Source organism: Emys orbicularis, chromosome 22 (genome assembly GCF_028017835.1).
Source record: "Emys orbicularis isolate rEmyOrb1 chromosome 22, rEmyOrb1.hap1, whole genome shotgun sequence".
Lineage (NCBI taxonomy): Eukaryota > Metazoa > Chordata > Testudines > Emydidae > Emys > Emys orbicularis.
The window spans coordinates 3,452,194-3,475,873 of NC_088704.1; the positions used below are offsets into that span (position 1 = coordinate 3,452,194).

A 23,680-nucleotide genomic window follows, 5' to 3' on the forward strand; every position below is an offset into this window, starting at 1 on the left:
CTTTATTTTCATAGGTTTCAGAGTGGTAGCCATGTTAGTCTGTATCAGCAAAAAGAACGAGGAGTACTTGTGGCACCTTAGAGACTAACAAATATATTTGAGCATAAACTTTTGTGGGCTAAAACCCACTTCAAGAATCTCCCTGAAAAAGCACAGAACAAATCCGCACAGACACACCCCTAATACCCGGGTCAGGGGTATGCTATCTGCTACCCAAGATGCGTAAACCTGGAAATCCTGGACGCCCCATCATCTCAGGCATTGGCACCCTGACAACAGGATTGTCTGGCTATGTAGACTCTCTCCTCAGGCCCTACGCTACCAGTACTCCTAGCTATATTTTTCCCCCTACTGTTACTCACACCTTCTTGTCAACGGTTGGAAATGGGCCATCCTGATTATCACTACAAAAGGATTTTTTTCTTCTGCTGATAATAGCTCACCTAATAGCTCACCTTAATTAATTACCCTTGTTACAGTTGGTATGGCAACACCCATTTTTTCCTGTGTTCTGTGTATATATATTTTTCTACTGTATCTTCCACTGCATGCATCCGATGAAGTGGGTTTTATCCCACGAAAGCTTATGCTCAAATAAATTTGTTAGTCTCTAAGGTGCCACAAGTACTCCTGTTCTTTTATTTTTATAGTCACTTTTTGCAGACCCCTTAGACATAGTTTGTGAACCCAGGGGTCCACGGACCACAGGTCGAAAACCACTGGACTACATGATCTAATGGTCCCTTCTGGCCTTAAACTTTGTGATTGCCATAATCCAATCTGAGCAAAATGTAAAAAGTGAATAAACAGCATAAATAGTAAGGAAATTGGACTTCTAGAATTCTCTCACTTTTTACTATTCTAAAGCTTTATTAGTGATATTCTCTAAATTAAAAAAATACATAAAATTGACTCACCTTGCCCTCATTGAGTATCACCAGCAACAAGGGTTGGAAGTATTTCTGCATTAGCGGGCAGAGAGAGCTAAGGGTGTGTTCTGCATTTACATTTGGAATTTGTAACTTTTGAGCACTTGTTTTCTGAACCTTGTACTAAATTAACTGTAGATTTATTTGCTTGGAATTTACCTTGTCTATATATTTGTTTCTGTGCCTTTTGATAGTCACTGTAAGTTGTTTAGTACTTGAAAATCAAGGACCAAGACTTTCAAAATTGATTAATGATTTTGAAGGCCCAAAACCTTGATTTTGACACCTTGAAGGGCCTGATTTTCAAAGAGTGGGTGCTCAGCCCTCTCTGAAAATTGGGCCTTTTTAAGGTGTCTCTGGGCACCCAAAATGTCTCTTTTAAAAAGATCTTGGCCACCAAGTGTTTTAAATGACTAGTGACTTATGGCCCTGGGATTGCACCTCTATCTTGCTGAGAATGTTATCACTGAGTTGCCATTCCCTTCCCTGTCTTTTCTCCACTAGATGGCAGGCAAACAACATAAATCTAGTAGATGATAACACATCTTTCTGTCTTCTCATTGTGACTTTGCTTCCATCATCTGAACCGATGGCTTTCTTGCTTTTTAAGATTTCCAAGGGTGTGAGTATTAGACTGTGAGTAGGAAGCCATTTGTGTAATCGACAGAGTGAGCCAAGCTTCTATCAGTGGGTTAATTTGGGGGTGGGCGGGTTTGCTGGTTTATGTGCAGAATTCCCAAGGGATCTGTGTGGGTTCCAGTTAAACTTCAGTTTCACATAGTTCCTATATATTTTTTGGGGGGGGAGTGTTATCAGCGACTTGGGCTGGGATGTCACTGTTATGCAAATAATTCTTATGTATGGAAACTATTATGCAATCTTAGCTAAAGCAGTTGCTGCAGCTCCTGGGATATTTATTGATAACATGCACTCACTGTCTAAGCCTTCATTTACATCAGTAAAACATAATTAAAATCAATGTTGTCCACATACTGCCAGTAATCTAGACCACTCCACAAAACAATGCCAGCTTGTTACAACCACCGTTCCCACCCCGTCCCTATAAACACTTCTCTACCACCTAGTTTCCTCCAGCAACAGCCGGAGCAAATGGATGATCCTGACTCCATTCTCTGGAGCCCCAATGAGAGCTCCAAGCTCCAGCACCCTCCACACAGAATGCCTGGCTCCCACAGACTCTAACCAGACTACAGATAGGTCAAGGACATTAAAACCTTCCAGACTGTAGTAGAGCTACTTCTGCACAACTTTCTCTCTCTCTCCTTCACCAAAATGGAAGGCCTGAGACGGGGCAATGGTTAGTGAGAATGAGACCGTTCCACTGGTCTGCACTGGATAGATGTTCCAACTAAGGCCATGTCTGTACGTACAGCGGTGCAGCAGTGCAGCTGTACCGCTACAGCTGCGCCGCTGCAGCATGTCTGGTGAAGACGCTCTGTGCCGACAGGAGAAAGCTCCCCCGTCAGCATAGAAAAACCACCTCCATGAGCAGCATAAGTTATGTTGGCAGGAGAAGCTGTCCTGTCGACATAGCACTGTGCACTCAAACACTTACCTCGCTCCGGGGTTGGAATATTCATATCCGAGTGACATGTAAGTTTTGCCAACATAGGCTGTAATATAGACATCACCTAAGAAGACAGCTTGGCCTTCACCTTAGCCATGGCATATATTGCAAAAAGGCTTTGCCACAACCAGCTAGCCTAAGCAATGCTCCTCCTGAGTGGTGCAGGTCTGTCTGTCTGTCAGCTGTCCCCAAAGATGCTGTGAACATGGGGCCTGTGATGGCCAATGATAAAATGATGACCACAATGGCCTGGTACATCAGCTGCAGTATTTTCCTGCAGAGAATTCTGAAACCAGAGTACTCCTAGACAGTCTGAAAGCAAAGCAAGGCAATCCGTTCTGCTTTGAGAGGAATTGAGTCAACTTGCAAGAATCAGAATAAGACGTTCCCATCACCCAGGACAATGGTCCCACTTCATTGGTGGCCACAAAACAGCCATAAAGATCCTGCCCACCCTGCCCCGGGTATATCCCTAGCATAGGGGTCCTCTTTGGCAGTCACAGAGCTAGCCACAGTGTCTCTGCACCCCAACCCTGCAGAAGCCCCTGGTACCAGGGGGTATTCTAGGGATGTATTGTGTCATTCCTGTATTCTTACACTCTGGTTATTCTCTGGCTGTCACAATGCCCAGAGGGGACATGGCAATCAGGGTGCAAGTTAGGGGAACACTGAGGGCATATACTTTTGTTACAAACAGTTGGGTCTTTGCTCACTGTATCACTGACCCTGTTGCTGCTGTGAGCGTTAAGGTTTTACAGTATAATGCGACATGTAAGGGAAAGTAGTGTGTCAGTGACAGTATCCTACAAGATGGGCCAGTGGCATGGAATGTTTGATAGTTATGCCCTAACTTTGGATTTCTTTGGTTATTAAGGTTTTGGGTGAGTAGAATATTGTACAAAGCAAGCATGATGGTCTTCTAACAACGTATTTACCAGGTGATGTCACTTACTGGAGAAAACGTAGAGACTGTGTTATAGGAGAAACTTGGACTCCTGTGTGAAGAAGAGAGATGTATAGAGAAGAAAACAGGTCTTGTAAGAAAATCCCAATAAATGAGAAATGGCTGGACCAGAGACTGAGGCAGGTACAAAAATCAATCAAAAGTTCTAAAGTGATAGAGTAAAACACAGTGATTTAGTTAGTGGTCTATTAAACTGCCCTTATAACCACAGGAATAAAGCTGTGGTATAGCTTATGTTATCCTCAGGATCCAGCTACTGCTGACTTTATGCTCAATTATTGGTCCTAGGGGGCACCTCATTTAGTGCCTCTCTCTGCAGTGAACAGTTTCCTGTCCTTGAGGCAGGTTGCAATCCATTTCAACAGCTCTCTTCTAATAGGCTCAGTGTTTTTGTAGGGTAGATCGATTGTGTGTTGAGGTACCAACAGCTTTTATGAGAGACAACTATAGCATCGGGTCTCCACTGCTCTCATTAGGAGCACATCGCAGTTTGTCTAAAAAGTGAAACATGAGACGATATAGCGGGGTCTAGCCTAAGAGCCTGCCAATGCATACCCAGTTCAACAATTTAACCCTCCTAGTCTGGGCTCAGTTCTACTGGAACCTAAGTGCTTACACCGGTATAGCTTATTGCCATTTGGGGGGGAAATAGGTTACACTTGTCGATGGCACCCTTGTACCAGTACAATTCGTCCAAACTAGGGCTTATACCTGTATAACTATATCAGTAAAAACTCACGCTCCTAACCAAAATAGCTGTGTGTCTGGGTGGGTTATTTTGTTACAAGTCAGATTTCCTGGTTTCCCCAGGGGCAAATTGATTCTGAATTCCTGCTTTGCTCTATCTTGCTAATATTTAACTTGTCATTCCTTCTATAACAGTTGATGGGCTCGGAGAGGCCTCCCCTCAGGAGCAGAAGTTTCCTTTGCCCCTCAAGTTTTTTGTCAAGGTTCCCCTTGCCGGCTTCTAGAAAGCCTGCCCCAACCACCTGCCTAGGCAGATCATTCCTTTGCCTACTTGCCCTTTCTCTTGGGGGGAGGAGGGGTAATGCGTTTCAAATGTATGCATGTAGTACTTCAAAGCGATTACACCTTGTTCCACTATCTCAAACCCCGTAAATAATAGCCGTTGCTTTATGTTTTTACTTTAGAAATGCATAGAACAGTAACTGCAGAATGCCAATCACATTGCTGATTCCTGTTATAGTACGTGTATTATTGTTGCAGTAGGTGCAGTACAAAGGTAAAGAAAACACAGTCCCTGCCCCAAAGAGTTTAAAATCTAAAAATAGTAACTGGGCACCAGTACATGACCTAAGAAGTATAGTGATCCTATAAAAGAGGAGCAGCCATTTCTCCACCCCAGACTTGGAGGCTGCTATTTATAAGTAGTTGGATCTGGGCTACTCCAGATCATACTGCTGGGGCTATTCTGCAGCTGGGCTATTAGGGGAATGCCTGTCTGATATACAAATACTGTAGGAACATAGGAACGGCCAGACTGGTTCAGGCCACTGGTCTCTCTAACCCAGTATCTTGTCTGAGACAATGACTAGCACCAGCTGCTTCAGAGGAAGGTGCGAGAGAATCCCCATAATGGATGGGGTTCAGCAGGATTGGGGAGAGATTGGACACCAAAGGGGGAGATTATGTAGGGGTGCAATGAAAGGGGCGATCATGTTGGTGCCTGGGAGGGTGAGGAGGGAAGTAGAGACCTTGGGGGATGGAAGAGACAGAGAAGAGAAAAGGAAAGTGAGGGGCACAGAGACCCCAACACGTCATTATTTCTGCAGCTTCTCTCTCAATAGCATTTCTCATCCATAAGACCAAGTGGCCTCTCTGTTTTCAGACAGACTTGCCGTGCTCTATTTGTCTACCCAGCTGAGTGGCCATCTCCACTGTCTGTGAGCTACCCCATAGTATTCCAAGGTGCTGGCTGTGGCATCACAGGGTCGTTCCTTTTGGGACATGGATTCATCCCCCTTCTCCTGGACAAACAAGCTTGGTTTCAGAAGCTTCCTTGTACTAAGGAGCTCTGTCTACACTAGTCTTTAGTCTGAAAAATGCCCCCCCCCCCAATTAAAACTAGAGTAGCTCTGGCAGCGATAGCAACAGTGGGAGCCCTAGTGTGGACAAGATGCTGGCATTCTTACCCAAGCAGGGTAAGTGCTGAAAACACTGGGGGCCACCTGGAGCACCCCCATTATTGTCCCCAACCGCAGACCTGTGCCTGAGTCAGTGCCAGTGCAAAATATTTCAGCTGAAAGCCTGCCATAGACACAGCTCCATGCCTTGGCTCCCACTAAAGCTTAGCTATAAATCTTCCTTTGCTCAACCTAGAATTAGCACGGAGAGACAGAAGTGTGAAGGCCTCATATGGGATTAACATGTCCTTTCCTGGCTGAAGTGTCACTGTCTCTTTTGGTCCTAAATTTAAAGGTACACCCCTCCCCCATATTTTCCACTAATTCCCTCTGAACAATCATTTCTATTCTAAGTCAAATATGAATTCTTTGAAGATGAAGCTCAATCTAGCAGTTGGGTGTATGTGGTTTCTGGTTGGGGTGAGTGTTCATGTGATCATCCTGATTACAGAAACTGCTACTGGGTAAGGAAGAGTTTATAATTTCTTGGGAATCTTTCACGTTAGCGTTGTCATATTTCTTAGATGTGCATCTAGAACATGCGGCCAGGTGTATTTTAAACAGCAAAATAAATTTAAAAAGCATTTTGCTGCACTTTGTGCAGGAAAACGGCAAGGCAGCCACGTGTGACCTTAGTATATTCATTGTACAAGCTGCAGTTTAAAATCAAGGGAGGAGACCAACAGGAAACCGCAGGGTGTTTTCCATCCATGGGGTGGATAGAGCAGGCAGCAGAATGTGGAGTGGAAACATGTAATTGATTTGGCCTTCAGGCCTAGGTTGAGATTGTTATACTGGATTGTATCCAGCCTGAGTTTATGGAGCTGTGTGGCAAATGCCACTTACCAACAGAAAAGTAACCAAACAAAATAGGAGGGTGCTTTAGCTTTTCCTGTTCCTTTACAAGAGGCCCTTGCTAAGACTCGCCTTCGAGAATTGTCTACCTCCTGGGGGTGAGACAAGGACCATTTAAAGAGATGTTACCAGTGGAGCCGCATACATGACCCATTGCAGATCTAAAGGCTCAGTGTGACAGTATGTAAGAGCCACAGCCACCCTCAATTCCTGTCCTACTGCCATGCTCCGAGTGTCTCACTCGTTTTCTGTCCTGAACTGGAAATAGGAAGCAAATTTTGAAATGAGGATGAATAACAACCGGAACACAAATGGTCAATTCTCCATCATATGGAGTCTTTAAATCTGGATGTTGGTGTTTGCTTTTAAAGATCTGCGCCAGCCCACCCACACATTACTGAGTTCAGTGCAAGAATCCCTGGCTGGAATTCTCTGGCCTGTGCTAGCAGATGGTGAGACTAGATCGTAGCGGTCCGGCCAGGCACTCAAATGTATGAATTTTTCCCCTCTGCTGCAAAGTTCCAAAGCAAACTGCCCTTCTTGGGGATTTCTTTCAATGGATTTTGGTTTTGATGCCAAACCTAGGCACAGTGCAAAATAGAACTCAAAACAAACAGTACGCCTATACTTCTGTTTCTAGAGACACTAATCTATTTCAAGAGTGAAGCTGAGAGCAGGCGGAGTTGAGCAAGTGAAACTAGTGGTCTGATTGCACTCTTACTGGGTGGTCATAGGGGCACTGATGGAATTGCTTCACTCCAAATACCACAGCCAGAAGCTCCTTTTCCATTTGGGTATTTCCCCTGTTCAATCTCTGAAGGTTTCTGCTGAGATAATCGACCAGCTGCTCCTGCAAAAGAAATACACCCAATCCTTTCTCTGATGCATCCCATTGGAGAATCAGTGGCTCTCCTGGTTGATAGTACTTCACAACAGGGGCGTCTGTTATCATTTGTTTCAGTATGTCAAATGTTTGCTGTTGGGAACCTGCCCAGTCCCACTCAACATCCTGCTTTGTGAGTCCATGTATGGGTTCTGCAACTGCAGCCAGGTGTGGACAGAAAACCTATCATTCCTATGAAGAGCTGTATCCCTTTCAATCCACTGGAGCTGGCATGTCTCTGACTGTCTTGATCTTGTTGGGATCTGCATTCAGTCCCTCTGCTGTGAGCAAAGTCCAATGTGTGTCACCGCATGCTGTTTGAGTTTTATGGTCTTGTCTTGTAGCTTTCTGTCATGGTCTTTTTCAGCTTCTTTATCATTATTCCCTTTACCTAGAGCGAGGATATCATCTGCAATTATTTTCACCCCAAGCAGCCCTTCTAGCGCTTGGGTGAGATAATCTAGTCTGACCTCCTGTATAACACAGACCATAAAACGTCTCCAAAATTATTCCTAGGGCAGCTTTTAGAACAACATGCAATCTTGATTTAAAAATTGTCAGAGATGGAGAATCCACCACAATCATTGGTAAATTGTTCCAATGGTTAATTACTCTTATCATTAAAAATGTATACCTTATTTCCCATCTGAATTTGTGTAGCTTCAACTTCCAGCCACTGGATTATGTTATACCTTTCCCTGCTAGACCGAAGAGCCCATTATTAAATATTTATAGACTTTAGTAAAGTCACCTCTTAACCTTCTCTTTGTTAAGCTAAATAGATAGACCCAAAGAGCTCAATCGCTATAAGACATATTTTCTAATCCTTCAGTCATTCTCATGGCTCTTCTCTGAACCCTCTCAAATTTATCAAAATCCTTCTTGAATTATGGGCGCCAGAACTGGACACAATATTCCAGCGGTGGTCGCACCAGTGCCTAGTACGGCGATAAAATAACCTCTCTACTTGTACTTGAGATCCCCTGTTTAAGCATCTGTGATAGGGTTCACTTACCATTAGGGACGCCTCCTTGTGGCTGCATCTGGGGATTAGCTCTGCTCAGGTCTGATGCCCTCTTCCCTGCACCATGGCCCCTTTCTCTCCAGGACTTGGAGTGCTCTTGATGACTCAGCCCTCTGGCCAGGTCACTGTAATCATCCTCTTCCAGGGTAACAAAGTCTCTCTGAACCAGCTGTCTGGTTGGCATCTCTAGTGCTCCTGTGCCACTTCCCAGTGGCTAGTAGGGGAATCCAGGCCCACCCTCTACACTGGCTTCCCAGCCTAGAGACCCTATAACAAGCAGCCAAGGTCTGCACAGTCCTACCACTTGTTGCTGTTTCCCTGGGCTTCTTCCTACCTAGCCCTCTCAGGTGTCCTTTGCTCACAACTCCTGTGGGGTTTTCCCTTCTTCCAGGGCTAGAACCCCAGGGCTTATTCTCCCTCCTGGGATTTCTCCTCTTCTCCTCAATGCAGACTCTCTTTCCCTGAAGCCTCCTTCTGCAGCAAACTTCCTGGCTTTTTAATCCAGCCGACTCTTGTTAAATTAAGCCCAACTCTCCCTCCAGGTGCAGCCAGGTACCCTAAGTGGCCCCTCAGGCCCACATTAACCCCTTCAGGGTCTGTGTGGGATACAACTCCCATCACAGCATCCTAGGATGGCATTAGCTCTTTTGGTCACAGTGTCACACTAGGAACTCCTGTTCAGTTGATTGTCCACCATGACTCCCAAAACTTCTTCAGTCACTGCTTCCAGAATAGAGTCCCCCATCGTGTAAGTATGGCCTACATTGTTTGTTCAGAGATGTATAGGTTTACATTTAGCCATATTAAAACACATATCATTTGCTTGTGTCCAGTTTACCAAGCAACACAGATTGTTCTTTATTATTTACCACTCCACCAATTTTTGTGTCATCTGCAAACTTTCTTCTCTGGAATATCTCTAGTCCTGGGCTTATGTCCATTGGCATGTGCAGCCATCTTTAGTGACCAAATGGCATTGCAGAGGTTGTCGGGATGCTGGACTCTTTATCCAGACTTATGTGCCAAAACCCATTCCTCACATCACAGACCTGGCAAGTTCTGGCAGGTTGTCATCAATTGTGGCCAGGGGAGAGTGGCATCTTTTCAGAGCCCATGTTGCAGGGCAAGTGCACCCCATGCCTTCTTGGGACAGGGTGGGGGTAATGATGGCCCCATGGCTGAGTTTATACAACCATCCCTTGTCTTTGGATAGCTTGGCCTGCAGTCAGAGCCAATAGGGCTGCCCTGTTCAGCAGGGCTGTGTGGCCTGACAGCCAGTCGGGGGAGGGGGGCAGCAGTGGCAGCTGAGTAGGAGGCCCCAGGCCCTCCCAGCTCCACCAGGTCCCAGTTCAGGGCCCTGTCAGTGGCAAGTATGCCCACCACTGGGTCAGCAGGGAATCTGCCCCAAACACTCTGATCCCATGTGGCACAATAACTAGTCCCCCTGAGCTACTTCCTACCCTGTTCCTGATGCAGCGTCCCCAGGGTCTCTGGGCTGCTCGGTCAGTGCAGCTTCCAGCAGCTCCGACACTCCTTGGATGTCCTCCGGAGTCTCAGTGTCCCTGGTTTCTGCCGTCTGGGGCTTCCACGGTTCCCAGGCTGGAGTTCGCAGTGTGCATCCTCCCTCTTCAGTGGTCCACCCTGAATGAACCAAGCTGCTCCCTTTTATATCTAGTCTCCAGCCGGTGCATGCCCAGCAGGGTCATGGGGGCATAGCCTCCTCAGCCCAGAGAGTAGAGTTAACCCTCGCAGTACCAGTGCAGGACAAGTGCGCCCCATCACAGCCCAGTTTTGGGTCTATGCAGAGGCACAATTTGCCTAATGGCTTCTTTACCATCACCATACTGCATACCCAGGCTGCACTGGCTTGTTCAGGTGCTACGATTGATAACCCTGCTCTGCAGACTTTTGAGCTCCTTGCATACTGGATAATGCAGTGCCCCTGGAATTTTCCTTTGTGGTATGCACACAGGTTCCACTGTGGGGTCTGCTTCCAGTCGCAGGTTTCCTTAGAGGCATATGTCACCTTTGAAAACATTCTCCATATGTTTTTAAAATGTTCTCAGTTGCCCATGGGAATCTCCCTTTTGCTTCTTACACAGCAGCTATGAAACGTGGACGCTGTCCCCTGATCGGATCAGTGGCTGTTATGGCTGTATTCCCACAGAGAAGTCTGTGGTGCTTACCATCCGCCGCCACCAACAACAGCACTTGGCACAGTCTGGGATTGGGGTAGGCAGAGGATACTTGGAGAACAGTTCTTGATGGTCATTGAGAGGGAACTCCATAGGGCGATTTCCATCCTATTGGTTGGCCTCTGGAGGAACAGCATAAGGATGAGTGTGACTGTGCTGTTTGCCTCTGCCAGGACCTCCTGCAGGGACCCCCTGGAGGAAGGTGCATTATTGGCATTTCGGACACCTCCACTCTCCCATTGGCTGGCTGGGCAGCAGGTGCAACCACTGGAGAGCAATTTAGGGAAGGGATTTGGGAGAGGAAGGACCACCCACCCACACATGCTTTGGGTGGCTGCCAGGCCTACACTGGACGGAGGGGACATTGTGGAGTGTGGAGCATGCAGGGCCAGAGCTGTGCAGTGATGCGGAGAAGGGAGGAGAGGCTCACATGGAAGCTCCATTCACCTCGTGCAGTCTTCTTAAGATAGCTAATGTAACGCCAATGTTTAAAAAGGGCTCTAGAGATGATCCCAGCAATTACAGACCGGTAAGTCTAACGTCGGTACTGGGCAAATTAGTTGAAACAATAGTTAAGAATAAAATTGTCAGACACCTAGAAGAACATAAATTGTTGGGCAAAAGTCAACATGGTTTCTGTAAAGGGAAATCGTGTCTTACTAATCTATTAGAGTTCTTTGAAGGGGTCAACAAACATGTGGACAAGGGGGATCCAGTGGACATAGTGTACTTACATTTCCAGAAAGCCTTTGACAAGGTCCCTCACCAAAGGCTCTTACGTAAATTAAGTTGTCATGGGATAAAAGGGAAGGTCCTTTCTTGGATTGAGAATTGGTTAAAAGACAGGGAACAAAGGGTAGGAATAAATGGAAAATTCTCAGAATGGAGAGGGGTAACTAGTGGTGTTCCCCAAGGGTCTGTCCTAGGACCAATCCTATTCAACTTATTCATAAATGATCTGGAGAAAGGGGTAAAAAGTGAGGTGGCAAAGTTTGCAGACTAAACTGCTCAAGATAGTTAGGACCAAAGCAGACTGTGAAGAACTTCAAAAAGATCTCACAAAACTAAGTGATTGGGCAACAAAATGGCAAATGAAATTTAATGTGGATAAATGTAAAGTAATGCACATTGGAAAAAATAATCCCAACTATGCATACAATATGATGGGGGCTAATTTAGCTACAACAAATCAGGAAAAAGATCTTGGAGTCATCATGGATAGTTCTCTGAAGACGTCCACGCAGTGTGCAGAGGCGGTCAAAAAAGCAAACAGGATGTTAGGAATCATTAAAAAGGGGATAGAGAATAAGACAGAGAATATCTTATTGCCCTTATATAAATCGATGGTACGCCCACATCTTGAATACTGCATACAGATGTGGTCTCCTCATCTCAAAAAAGATATACTGGCACTAGAAAAGGTTCAGAGACGGGCAACTAAAATGATTAGGGGTTTGGAACGGGTCCCATATGAGGAGATTAAAGAGGCTAGGACTTTTCAGCTTGGAAAAGAGGAGACTAAGGCGGGATATGATAGAGGTATATAAAATCATGAGTGATGTGGAGAAAGTAGATAAGGAAAAGTTATTTACTTATTCCCATAATACAAGAACTAGGGGCCACCAAATGAAATTAATGGGCAGCAGGTTTAAAACAAATAAAAGGAAGTTCTTCTTCACACAGCGCACAGTCAACTTGTGGAACTCCTTGCCTGAGGAGGTTGTGAAGGCTAGGACTATAACAGGGTTTAAAAGAGAACTGGATAAATTCATGGAGGTTAAGTCCATTAATGGCTATTAGCCAGGATGGGTAAGGAATGGTTCCCTCGCCTCTGTTCGTCAGAGGGTGGAGATGGATAGCAGGAGAGAGATCACTTGATCATTACCTGTTAGGTTCACTCCCTCTGGGACATCTGGCATTGGCCACTGTCGGAAGACAGGATACTGGGCTAGATGGACCTTTGGTCTGACCCAGTACGGCCATTCTTATGTACATGTGGCTGTGCCAAGGCTCCTCCATGGTGATCCCCCTTAAATACTCCAAACCCAGCACTTGAGAGCCAAGAGGAAGGCAGCAGACACCCACCTGCTTGGTTGCTCCCCATGAGCTCTGTGATGGAGACAGCTCCTGACTTAGCTGGTTTTCCCAGGGCATAATGGGGGAGTTGGGATGTGCAGGCTTATCCCATGATAATTGCTATGCTGTGCTTACCAATCTGTGGTGGGGGTGGTGGATAAGAGCAGAGGGAGAAGGGGACAGGGCTTGGAGCTGGTGGATAGGGCAGAGGGGGAGGGAGACAGAAGGAGGACAGGGATGGGCTAGGAGCCCAGGGCCAGAAGGGTCCATAACCATTAGAGAACACTCCACTACCGAACCTGGACTTGAGCCCAGGAATCCTCATCGTACATTCCTCTGTGGTCAACAAATAGCTGTGAAACCCACTGGCAAAGTGTAACTCATCCCCCTCTAGGGACTGGTCCACATAGAGGATAATAGCCTGACTTCTTCGACTGTTTATTAGTTCGAGTGGTAGAGGTCTATGCTGTGGATCTAACATGCCGCCGAACCCTGATGAGGACCCAAGATGGGGGGTCAATATGGCTCCATATGATGGATTTTTTTTTTAATTTGGAAATTACATAAATAAAGCCTACATTAAAAGTAGACCTGAAGAAGAGCTTTGTACAAACTCAAAAGTTTGTCTCTCTCACCAACAGAAGTTGGTCCAATGAAAGTTATCACCTCACTCACCTTGTCTCTCTACATTCAAAGAGCACTATTAAGGTTGCAAAATCAAGCTCTCAAGAGTTAGAATAAACCAGAATTAAGGTTTTCCTTGCAACCTTAATTTGCTTATCGATTACATGATCACATACTATTTTTTCCATAGGACCCCTGCCTCATTCAGTGCACTTGAGAACAATGGAAGCTGCTAGGAGCAAAGTACTTTTGAAAATCTAACCACACTTGTCAGTGCTGAACATTCTCAACTCCGCATGTCAGCAGGGTGGGGGTTTTAAAAGTACCTAAAGAGGTTAGGCACTCGTTGGCAGTGGGTGTCAGGCAGTTTTGAAAATCCAACCCCTATCCATACACTAATGATTGCTCATTGCTCTCTGTGTTTCTTTCAGAAGCCCAGCTGAAGGAGGTGGAGGAAATGCTGGAACAGGAAGGCTTGTCTGAGATAGCTCACAGCAGTCCCAGTGAACAGATTGCTTATTTACTGGTAGAAAGAACTACGCTGCTGGAGAAACTAGAGATTGCAGATCAAAAGCTGGATTCGCATAGCTACATAGATGGACTGTGTGCAGCACAACTTCAGGTATCAAACTCCTCAGCTGGTGATTATCTGATTAGCCCCTCCGAAGGGACAATTAAGGCTATTCTCGGGGTTTGTTTGTTTTTTAATTAAAAACAATTTTATCATTTATAAGAACCCTCTGGATTCTTAAAGCTGAAGTCTGTTTCCATACTAATTTTTACCTATCCATGTTTGCACTTGCTTTGCTCTAGAGATCTGGAATTGAATAATTAACAGCATTATTTTTTCTATAAAAGGAGAGAATGCTGAAAGCTTTGTTATGAAAAAGAAAACCTATAAGGCCCAGTTCAGAAGTCTTACTCAGGTAGTATTGGCTTCCCACTGACCCTGGTATTTCTGATGACTCCATGTGCAGGATTTCATGAGTCATGCTTCCCTCAAAATTGTGAGATTAGCTTCAAAATCATGAGACTTTAAAAAGAATATAGTGTGTTCTTTCTAGCTTTTGAGGAATTCTTCACAACCATGAAGGATAGAAACTTAATTAAAAAAAACCCCACAAAAGCTAAGAGTCTCCCAATCACATGACTGCAGGACCTGGTGCTTTAAGTAAAACACTATGTATCATGAGACTTCTAATATAACTAGGAGATCTGATACACCTGTGCATTAATGAGGACAGAGTAAGGACTTCTGGACTGGATCCATAAAGGTCTTGGAATGGCAAGACTAAGGCTCTATGACAGAGCTCATTTCTAAAGTCCTTCAAAGAAACAGGAGATGCTTTAGAAGAAAAAACTCTCTCCTGGAAAAGTTGCCTGGCTATGTATTTTAGCCCCACAGGCTCTCATATTTTTAGGCTCCTTATTCCAAAGCATGGTTCATAACAAAACCAGCAAAACCAAGAGGATTGTTAGTTTGATGTACCATTTCAGGCATAACAGCCATTTCTAGGAGACTTGCTACAAGAGTGCTCTGTCTCTATCTACAGGTAAATAGTGAACAGAAAAGGTGCCAGTACATGGTGCTCAAGAATACGTAGCATGGTTCGTGGGTTTTGTAGGACCACTAAAACTTCTTATTGTATGCTGCAAAAGGTTCCCTCTGAGCAGCTCCTTACAAGGCTGGCCTCATATGTGCTTCTGGAAACCGGGTGCCCCTGTCCTGTCCTTTGCCTTTGAGCTCTGGAGGGAACTTGTCTTGGTCCAAGCTTCCCACTGTCAAGGAAGATGTTGCCTGCTGCTGTTAGGGAACTTGTGATATGGAATAACCATAACTATAAGAGCCCCCTTCTGGGTCCTGAGTATTCTGTTGCAGGATGTGTTTTCAGTAGTTATGCTATTATTAATTTTTACCATAGTCCTGTCATATTTTCAGTCTATAAATAGTAAAATGTAAAAGCGACAAAAATACACCTAATGCATATGCAATCCAAAATAGTCATTAAACAATTTCATAAATACAACCCCAAGTCTTTTCAGGGTTAGAGCCTAAATCTTCAAGTCACAAAAGGTTCTGGTACCCCAAATAAAAACATCCAACACCCACCTCAGACGTATTATAAATAAATAGTCATTGATATTTTCAGATAAATACCAACTTGAGTTCACACTTAACACATCCCAGTTATGGCTGATGTTTAGACACGCAAGTCTCTTCCATTAGCATTGGGGGGAAGCTTCATTTATACAAAAGTTCTGGGTCATGAACCATTGCGCAGTCAGGGCTCTGCCAGCTGATGCTAGTCACTTCTCTGATACAAATAATCACTACAAACAGATCAATTATTCCCAATTAAAAATTCATTTTGAAGCCCCAAGGTATTTAAAAAAGAGCCAACAGAGCCATAATAACCTTCTAATAAAATACTGAGTTAATTACAACTTGTTCTTGGTCAATTACCAGGTATAATCAGATAATTTCTGCAAAGAGGGCAGCACTAACTGAGGAGTCAGCACTGAACAAGCGAGTTAATCAAAGGGAGGAAGAATGGAGAGAAAAGAATGTTAGAAAAGGATTTTTTACACATATCTATGCAAAGTTTCCCATGCATCACTCAGGCAACAGCATTGTTGGTGTGCCCCAGGTGAGCAAAGGACAAGGGATCCTAGATCACAGAAGATAGTCACTAGTCAATTATTTGGCCAAATGAAACAATCTCTTGTGAAAAAGATCTGAAGTAGCTAATGGCTAATACTCCCAGTATATATACTGTATATACAACATATACAGTCCTCACTGACTCTGGTTAGTGAAGGACCATACTTGAGTTTAGTCTGACACATTAATGAACTCTCCCTGTCTAACTCTAGTACAGACTTTCACACTCCTCATCCATTATAGTTATACATGATGTCTGATAGGAATCTCTTAACTCTGGACAACTGAGTATGACAAACTTCTGATTATTAATATTTTGGGTTGAAAACTATTAATATATAAATATTTTAATCTATACTTCTCCCATGGAGAGAGGTGGTAATTTTGTTGTAAATTTTGTGCAGCCAAAAATATTAACAGTATGAATACAACTATTCATTTCAAAGGTCATCATAATAGGATGAAGACTTCATTTCAGCTGCAGGATATTCAAAGTTGTCAAGATCTGATTTCCATGTTAAAAATATATCATCAGTATAATAAAATCACGGAAATATAGTCCAGCAAAATTTGTGTTTAAAAGGGATTAAGGCTGGGTAAGTGACACATCCTCCCTCACAATGCAAACTTTTAAAAGCAAGGAAATGTCAAGTTCTGGGTCACCTTTTAATGGTACCCTGACCACACAGCATGTTTCCATGGACAGTCTCTGAAGTCTCACCAGGAACATCCTTTTCAGGCTCCAGGTGATAAGGAAATACACTACACACAAGCACATTCACCTCCCTCACAATAAAATGCAAAATCTTAATTACAACCTTTGCAGCATTGATATATGTGCACAGGTTGAGTGTGCTGCGTAGTTTGTGTTTCGGGAGGAAGTATGAGGTTGTAATTAAGATTTTGAGTGGTGCAGACTGGCTGGAACATGGGGAAGTTATCCAGCTTTATTCAAGTAGAGTCAGTCAAGCATATTCAGTATCAGTATATTTCTTTGTGCAGAGCTGAGCCCATAGGATGTAAAAGGAAGAGGCCCGTGACATCACAAGGTTAAAAAACGCAAAGAACCTGCAGAGTTCCCAATAAGCAGCAGAGTGCAACAGGCAAGTGAGGGCTCTTTAAAGCAATTTGGGATCTATCTGGATTAAAGGCACTTTTGAAATATAAGACATGATTACAACCCATGGTTAATTAAGATAAGTTAACATTTAAATGGCGGCATATCAATATCCAGTGAAGATTAACAGTAAGCTTATTGATATGTCTTTTCATGCAAGGATAAGTTTGATCATATCCACCAGACGTTAGAAGACGAACTTCAGCAACAACGCAACTCCATGCAACATACTAAAGAGACAATGAATAAGGTAAAACATTTATGCAACCTTTTGCTTCTAGTACAGTATGTAACTGTGATTCCACACAGAGATGTGACTTCGGGAAGTAAAGCAGATGCAGGTCAACTGGGTTGAGAACAGTTATAAGTAGGGCCCTACCAAATTCACAGCCATGAAAAATGCATCACGGACTGTGAAATCTGGTCTCCCACTGTGAAATCTGGTCTTCTGTGTGCTTTTACCCTATACTACACAGATTTCACTGGGGAGACCAGTGTTTCTCAAATTGGGGGTCCTGACTCAAAAGGGAGTTGCAGGGGAGTCACAAGGTTATTTTAGGGGGCTTGCAGTATTGCCACTCTTACTTCTGCACTGCTGCCTTCAGAGCTGGGTGGCTGGAGAGTGGCGGCTGCTGACTGAGGGCCAAGCTCCGCCAGCAGCAGCGCAGAAGTAAGGGTAGCAGTACCGCAACCCCACCCACAATAACCTTGTGACCCCGCCCCCACAACTCCTTTTTGGGTCAGGACCCTCTACAGTTACAACACTGAAATTTCAGATTTAAATAGCTGAAATCATGAAATTTATGATTTTTAAAATCCTATGACTGTGAAATTGACCAAAATGAACCATGAATTTGGTAGAGCCCTAGTTATAAATTAAAATCACTTTCTGCAGATATCTGACTAGTGGGAAAGGTACCTGGCTCCTGAATAAAAAACATCCACAGTCCAGGAGCCAGTGCAGACTATAACAGGAGGTCAGTATTAGCTGGCAGACCCAGTGCTTCTGCAGCTAGCCTAGCTGGGCAACTGCCTTAAGGAAGAGGCTGGTTCCAGCTAAAGACACGTGGAAAGGACAAGGGAAAAGTGAAGAAACGTGCTGGGGGAAGGGAGATCTGGGAGGAGAGAGGGAAAAGACATGGAGGAGCAGTGGGAAGAAAGATGAGAGGAGGCAGGGGAAGAGAGATGGGCAGAAAGCAGGAAGGGAAAGAAACCAAGAAGTGGAAACATTAGATGTGGAAGTTGAAAATCATGTGGGATAGAAGCAGAGAATGAAAGTGAAAGGGAATGCAAATGGGAAAAGGAAGTGCTCCAGCGGGAATTCTTTTGGAAAGCAGGGCCTCCCAGATGGGGGGGGGGGCAAGTGGGGCAATTTGCCCCAGGCCCCACAGGGGCCCCCACGAGAATATAGTATTCTATAGTATTGCAACTTTTTTTTATGGAAGGGGACCCCAAAATTGCTTTGCCCCAGGCCCCCTGAATCCTCTGGGCAGCCCTGTTGGAAAGTTTGAGCAAAAAGCACTTTCCTCCACTGTAAACATAAAAAAGCAAGTCTTTTATTAAACAGCCTTGCAGCCCTCATTCAGGGCTTGGCTGCTCTCAGCTCTGCCCATTCTCCCACCCCAAACAACCTAAAGACACTAAAGAGAAGGCAAAATTGATTAACCATTGGAACAAACTACCAAGGGAAGTGGTGGATTCTCCATCTCTTGAAGTCTTCAGATCAAAACTGGATGCCCTGCTGGAAGCCATGCTAGATCTAATGGTCCCTCCTGGACTTAAAATCTATGAATCTAGGACTGAAAATACAACTTGACTAACAGTGTTTCTCAAGGGAGAAAGTGTTTCTGTTCTTTTTATCCCACAGGGATTCACCTGGAAAACACCAATGCCTAAAATCAGCTGCCAGCCCGCAGCCATGACATACACACATAACATGTCAGCGTCCTTACGTAACTGGGGGTTGCCAGCAACTCCATATACTGCCTAAGCAGCAGCTCCCACACACCTGCTTCCTGCATATTTAGTGTGTCCCCACTTCCCATGCACTAGTGCAGGGGTGGGCAAACTACGGGCCGTGGGCAGCCTTTGGCCCATCAGACCTTTTAATCTGGCCCTCGAGTTCCTGCTGGGGAGAGGGGTTGGGGGCTTGCCTTGCTGCGGCGCTCCAGCCGGGGAGCGGGGTTGTGGGCTTGCCCTGCTCCGCGCATGCTGTGGCTCCGCGTGGCTCCCAGAAGCAGCAGCAAATTCCCCCTCCGGCTCCTACATGTAGGGACAGCCAGGGGGCTCTGCACGCTGTCCCCGCTCCGAGCGCCGGCTCTGCAGCTCCCATTTGCTGGGAACCGCAGCCAATGGGAGCTGCAGGGGCAGCACCTGCAGATGGGGCAGCGCACAGAGCCACCTGGCTGGCACCACGCCTCTGCGTAGGACAGTGGTTCTCAAACTTCTGTACTGGTGACCCCTTTCAAATAGCAAGCCTCTGAGTGCGACCCCCCTTATAAATTAAAAACACTTTTTTATACATTTAACACCATTATAAATGCTGGATGCAAAGCGGGGTTTGGGGTGGAGGCTGACAGCTCGCGACCCCCCATGTAATAACCTCGTGACCCCCTGAGGGGTCCTGACCCCCAGTTTGAGAACCCCTGGTGTAGGAGCTGCAGGGGGACATTCTGCTGCTTCTGGGAGCTGCTTGAGGTAAGCGCCACCTGGAGCCTGCACCTCCTCCCACCCCCCCCAACACCCCTGCCCCAGCCCTGATCCCCCTCCCGCCCTCCGAACCCCTCGGTCCCAGCCCGGAGCACCCTCGTGCACCCCAAACCCCTCAGTCCCAGCCCCACCCCAGAACCCGCACCCCCAGCCGGAGCCCTCGCACCCCCACCTCCTCACCCTGCCCCAGCCCAGAGCCCCCTCCCACACCCTGAACCCCTCATTTCTGGCCCAACCCTGGAACCTGCACCCCCAGCCCAGAGCCCATACTCCCTCCCACACCCCAACCCGCTTCCTCAGTCCTCTTGTGCACCCCAAACCCCTCATTCCTGGCCCCACCCCAGAGCCCGCACCTCCAGCCAGAGCCCTCACCCCCTCCCGCACCCCAACCCCTAATTTCGTGAGCATTCATGGCCTGCCATACAATTTCCATACTCAGATGTGGCCCTCAGTCCAAAAAGTTTTCCCACCCCTGCACTAGTGCAAGCTGCTACGCTGCAACTAATGAGTGCAGACAAGGTATTCGGTTTCCTTTGTCCCATAAGCATTGCTTGTGTTTCAGTCCCATAATGAAGAGCTGGAAAGAGAGAAAGTGTTACGACAGCGGGTTGAGCGAGACCTGGATGAGGCCGCACGGAGGCTGCAGATGGCTCACGAAGAGATCCGCAGGCTAACAGATGAACTGGACATGCAGAAAAAGGAGCAAAGCAAACTGGGTAAATTTGAGCGACATGCGACTCAATTATTAGCCTGTACTAGGCCTGGTTTTCAGACACCTCTGAAAATCGGGTCCTATTCTATGTAAACCTTGCCTGTCATAGAAGGTCTCCTAGCCCCACTCTGTCCTAGCATGGAAAATTCAGTCTGTGTCAAACATTAGCCTGATGCGTTGGAATTCAGAATAAAGTCTTTCACATGTATTCAGTCGCTGATAGGCAATGAACTGTGAATGGGGAAAACCAACACATTGGCTGATTTGACATGATACTATGGCAGCATAGTCCCGTTTTCCTCTCCTTGGCTTGTGTGGAGGAAGAAGAAGCTAGAGATGGGGCTGAAGCTACCCATTCAGTCAGAAACAGACCGGCCTCCTGCTCCCTGTCTCTAAGATGTCATTGAGGACAGATTTCCACTGAGCCGCTCCCCATGCACACCTCAGAGGATGCATTTCAAACCCTCGCTCCTAGATGCTAAACCCCCTGTACAACAAGCCTGCTTCCCCTCGTGTGCACTTTGTCCCCCGGCTGTCACATCCTCCCCGCTTTCCCACCATATTGACAAGCTCCGATCTTGCACCTTGCTGTCAAACTGATGGTCTCTGCAGCCAGGCCCCAGCACCTCCCTGCCAGCAAAGCCCACCTAGCAGGACGAGGGGGGTGGGAGGCTTTGGACAGCTGCTGGAAAGGTGAGTGTTGCAAGCCTTTGTCCCTTGCACAGGCTGCCCTAGTAGCAATAGTATTTATGGCTGTAGGTTAGTAGGCGAGAAGCTGAGCACTTTATGATGTGGCTGTTTATGATGGGGAGCAGAGCTGCAGCACCGCAATGTCTGTGGCTGCCCAGTCCAGACTGGATGGGATTCTGAACCTCCTCCTCCCAAAAACTAGCCCGAGAAACGTATCTGGAAAATCTGTTTTATGAAGGGAAAAAGTCACACTTTATGTAAAGATTCCACTTATAAATAGTTAACAGAGGGTTAATTAACCAGCTAATAGGTGTTATAAACATGTCACAGACATGAGGAGTATGCACTACAGGTGATTCTTAACTTATAAGCACATCCTTGGAAGTTGTTATGAATGGTAATGAACCATAAACAACCTCTTGACCTATTGGATTGATAACAGTTGTAACAATTGGTTGTCTCTTTATTGAAACATCTGTTAATCGTTTACGCACCTCTTATAACCCATTTCTACATGGAACCTTGTGTGGAAGAGTTTGCTCACCATGGGCATGCTCCCTCGTGCCTGGGCGAGGTGCTCTCCTCCTCCTTTGGCTCCCCCTGCCGACAGCCACTCTGGCTCTGCGGTCGTCTTCCTCTCCCTGTGACTTGGCCCCATGGCCAGGTCACTTTTAGTCCTGCCTCTTCCTTCTAGGGAAACCCGAGTACAACACACAGTGGTCTGGCAGCATCACACCCGAGGTTTGGCCCAACTTCAGGCTTTTGGGCCAGCCAGCCCTGGGCTCTGGGGTGTTCATGTCACTGCCCTACGTGGGCCAGTAGTGGAACCCAGGCCCGCCCTCTACTATGGTTCCAGCCCAGACACCCTGTATGAAACAGATGAGGTCTGTTTGTTCAGGCCATTTGCTTTCTACTGTGGCCTGCAGCTAGGTCTGTCTCATAGTCTCTTCCCCAGCTGACTCCTCTGCAGGTCCCAAAACAAAGGGGACAAATTATTTGAGGAACAGAAGAAGCAAAAAGGTCCTGCACCAGGCCAGCCTGTCCCTAGGAGTCTCTGACACTTAGGAGTCTCTAGTTGGGCTTTAGCCCGGCTTATTATTCCCTCCAGGCAGCTTCAAGGCAATCTCTGGTTAAGCTCTGGCCTTTTGCAGGCCTTCCTTCACAGGACTGGCTCTAGAGATCTACTCCTTCTCCCAGTCAGCCACCACCGAGCTGGGTTTTTCCTCTTACCTCAGAGATTCCAAGGCCAGAAGGGACCATTGCGATCATCTAATCTGACCTCCTGTATGACACAGGCCAGAGACCTGCCCCACAATAACCCCTAGAGCAGAGCTTTTACAGCCATCTTGGTTTAAAAATTGTCAGTCATGGAGAATCCACCACGACCCTGGGTTAATTTACTCTCACCATTAAAAATGTACACCTTATTTCCAGTTTGAATTTGTCCAGCTTCAGCTTCCAGTCATTGGATTGTGTTAGACCTTTTGCTGCCAAATTGAAAAGCCCATTATTAAATATTTGTTCCCCCTGTAGATATTTGTATAGACCAGAGGTGGGAAAACTTTTTGACTCGAGGGCCACATCGGGGTTGCGCAACTGTATGGAGGGCCGAGTAGGGAAGGCTGTGCCTCCCCAAACAGCCTGGCCCCCGCCCCCTATCTGCCCCCTCCCACTTCCTGCCCCCGACTGCCCCCCTCAGAACCTCCAACCCATTCAATCCCCCCTGCTCCTTGTCCCCTGACCACGCCCTCCCGGGACCCCCCACCCCTAACTGCCCCCCGGGATCCCACCCCCTTATCCAAACCCCCTGCTCCCTGTTCCCTGACTGCCCCCCCGACAGGCCCCCTGGGATTCCCACTTCAACCCTCCCTGTTCCCCATCCCCTGACCGCCCCCCAGAACCTCCGCCCCCTCCTCCCTGACTGCCCCTCAGGACCCCCTGCTCCCTTACTCAACCCCCCCGCTCCCCGCCCCCTTGCCAGCAGCAGGAGCTCGCAGCCGCGACACCCGGCCAGAGCCAGCTGCGCTCTCCATGCTGCCCAGCGGGAGCGGCGGGCCAGAGTGCGACCCACGCAGCAGCATGGCTGCGGGGACAGCGGGGGAGGGGACTGGGAACTAGGCTCCCCGGCCGGGAGCTCAGGGGCTGGGCAGGACAGTCCCGGGAGGTGGATGTGGCCCGCGGGCCATAGTTTGCTCACGTCTGGTATAGACTAATCAGGTCACCTCTTAACCTGTGAAGCTAAATAGGTTGAGCTGTTTGAGTCTATCACTCTAAGGCCTGGTCTACACTACGAGTTTAGGTCGAATTCAGCAGCGTTAAATCAAATTAAGCCTGGACACGTCCACACGACGAAGCCCCTTTTTCCACTTAAAGGGCCCTTTAAACCGGTTTCTTTACTCCACCTCCGACGAGGGGATTAGCGCTGAAATCGGTCTTTGCGGGTCGGATTTGGGGTCGTGTGGACGGAATTCGACGTTATTGGCCTCCGGGAGCTATCCCACAGTGCTT

The 23,680-nt window shown here is 46.6% G+C and overlaps 1 protein-coding gene across 1 annotated transcript in view; it reads left to right on the forward strand.

Moving 5' to 3' along the window:
- The window catches only part of CCDC30 (coiled-coil domain containing 30), a 117,307-nt gene that overhangs the window by 15,501 nt on the left and 78,126 nt on the right, over positions 1–23,680 (forward strand). Inside the window, exons 4-6 of the mRNA XM_065421120.1 lie at positions 13,714–13,904; positions 17,222–17,311; positions 20,333–20,486. Of these exons, the coding sequence (XP_065277192.1) occupies positions 13,714–13,904; positions 17,222–17,311; positions 20,333–20,486 (435 nt within the window). The remainder of the gene's footprint in view (positions 1–13,713; positions 13,905–17,221; positions 17,312–20,332; positions 20,487–23,680) is intronic.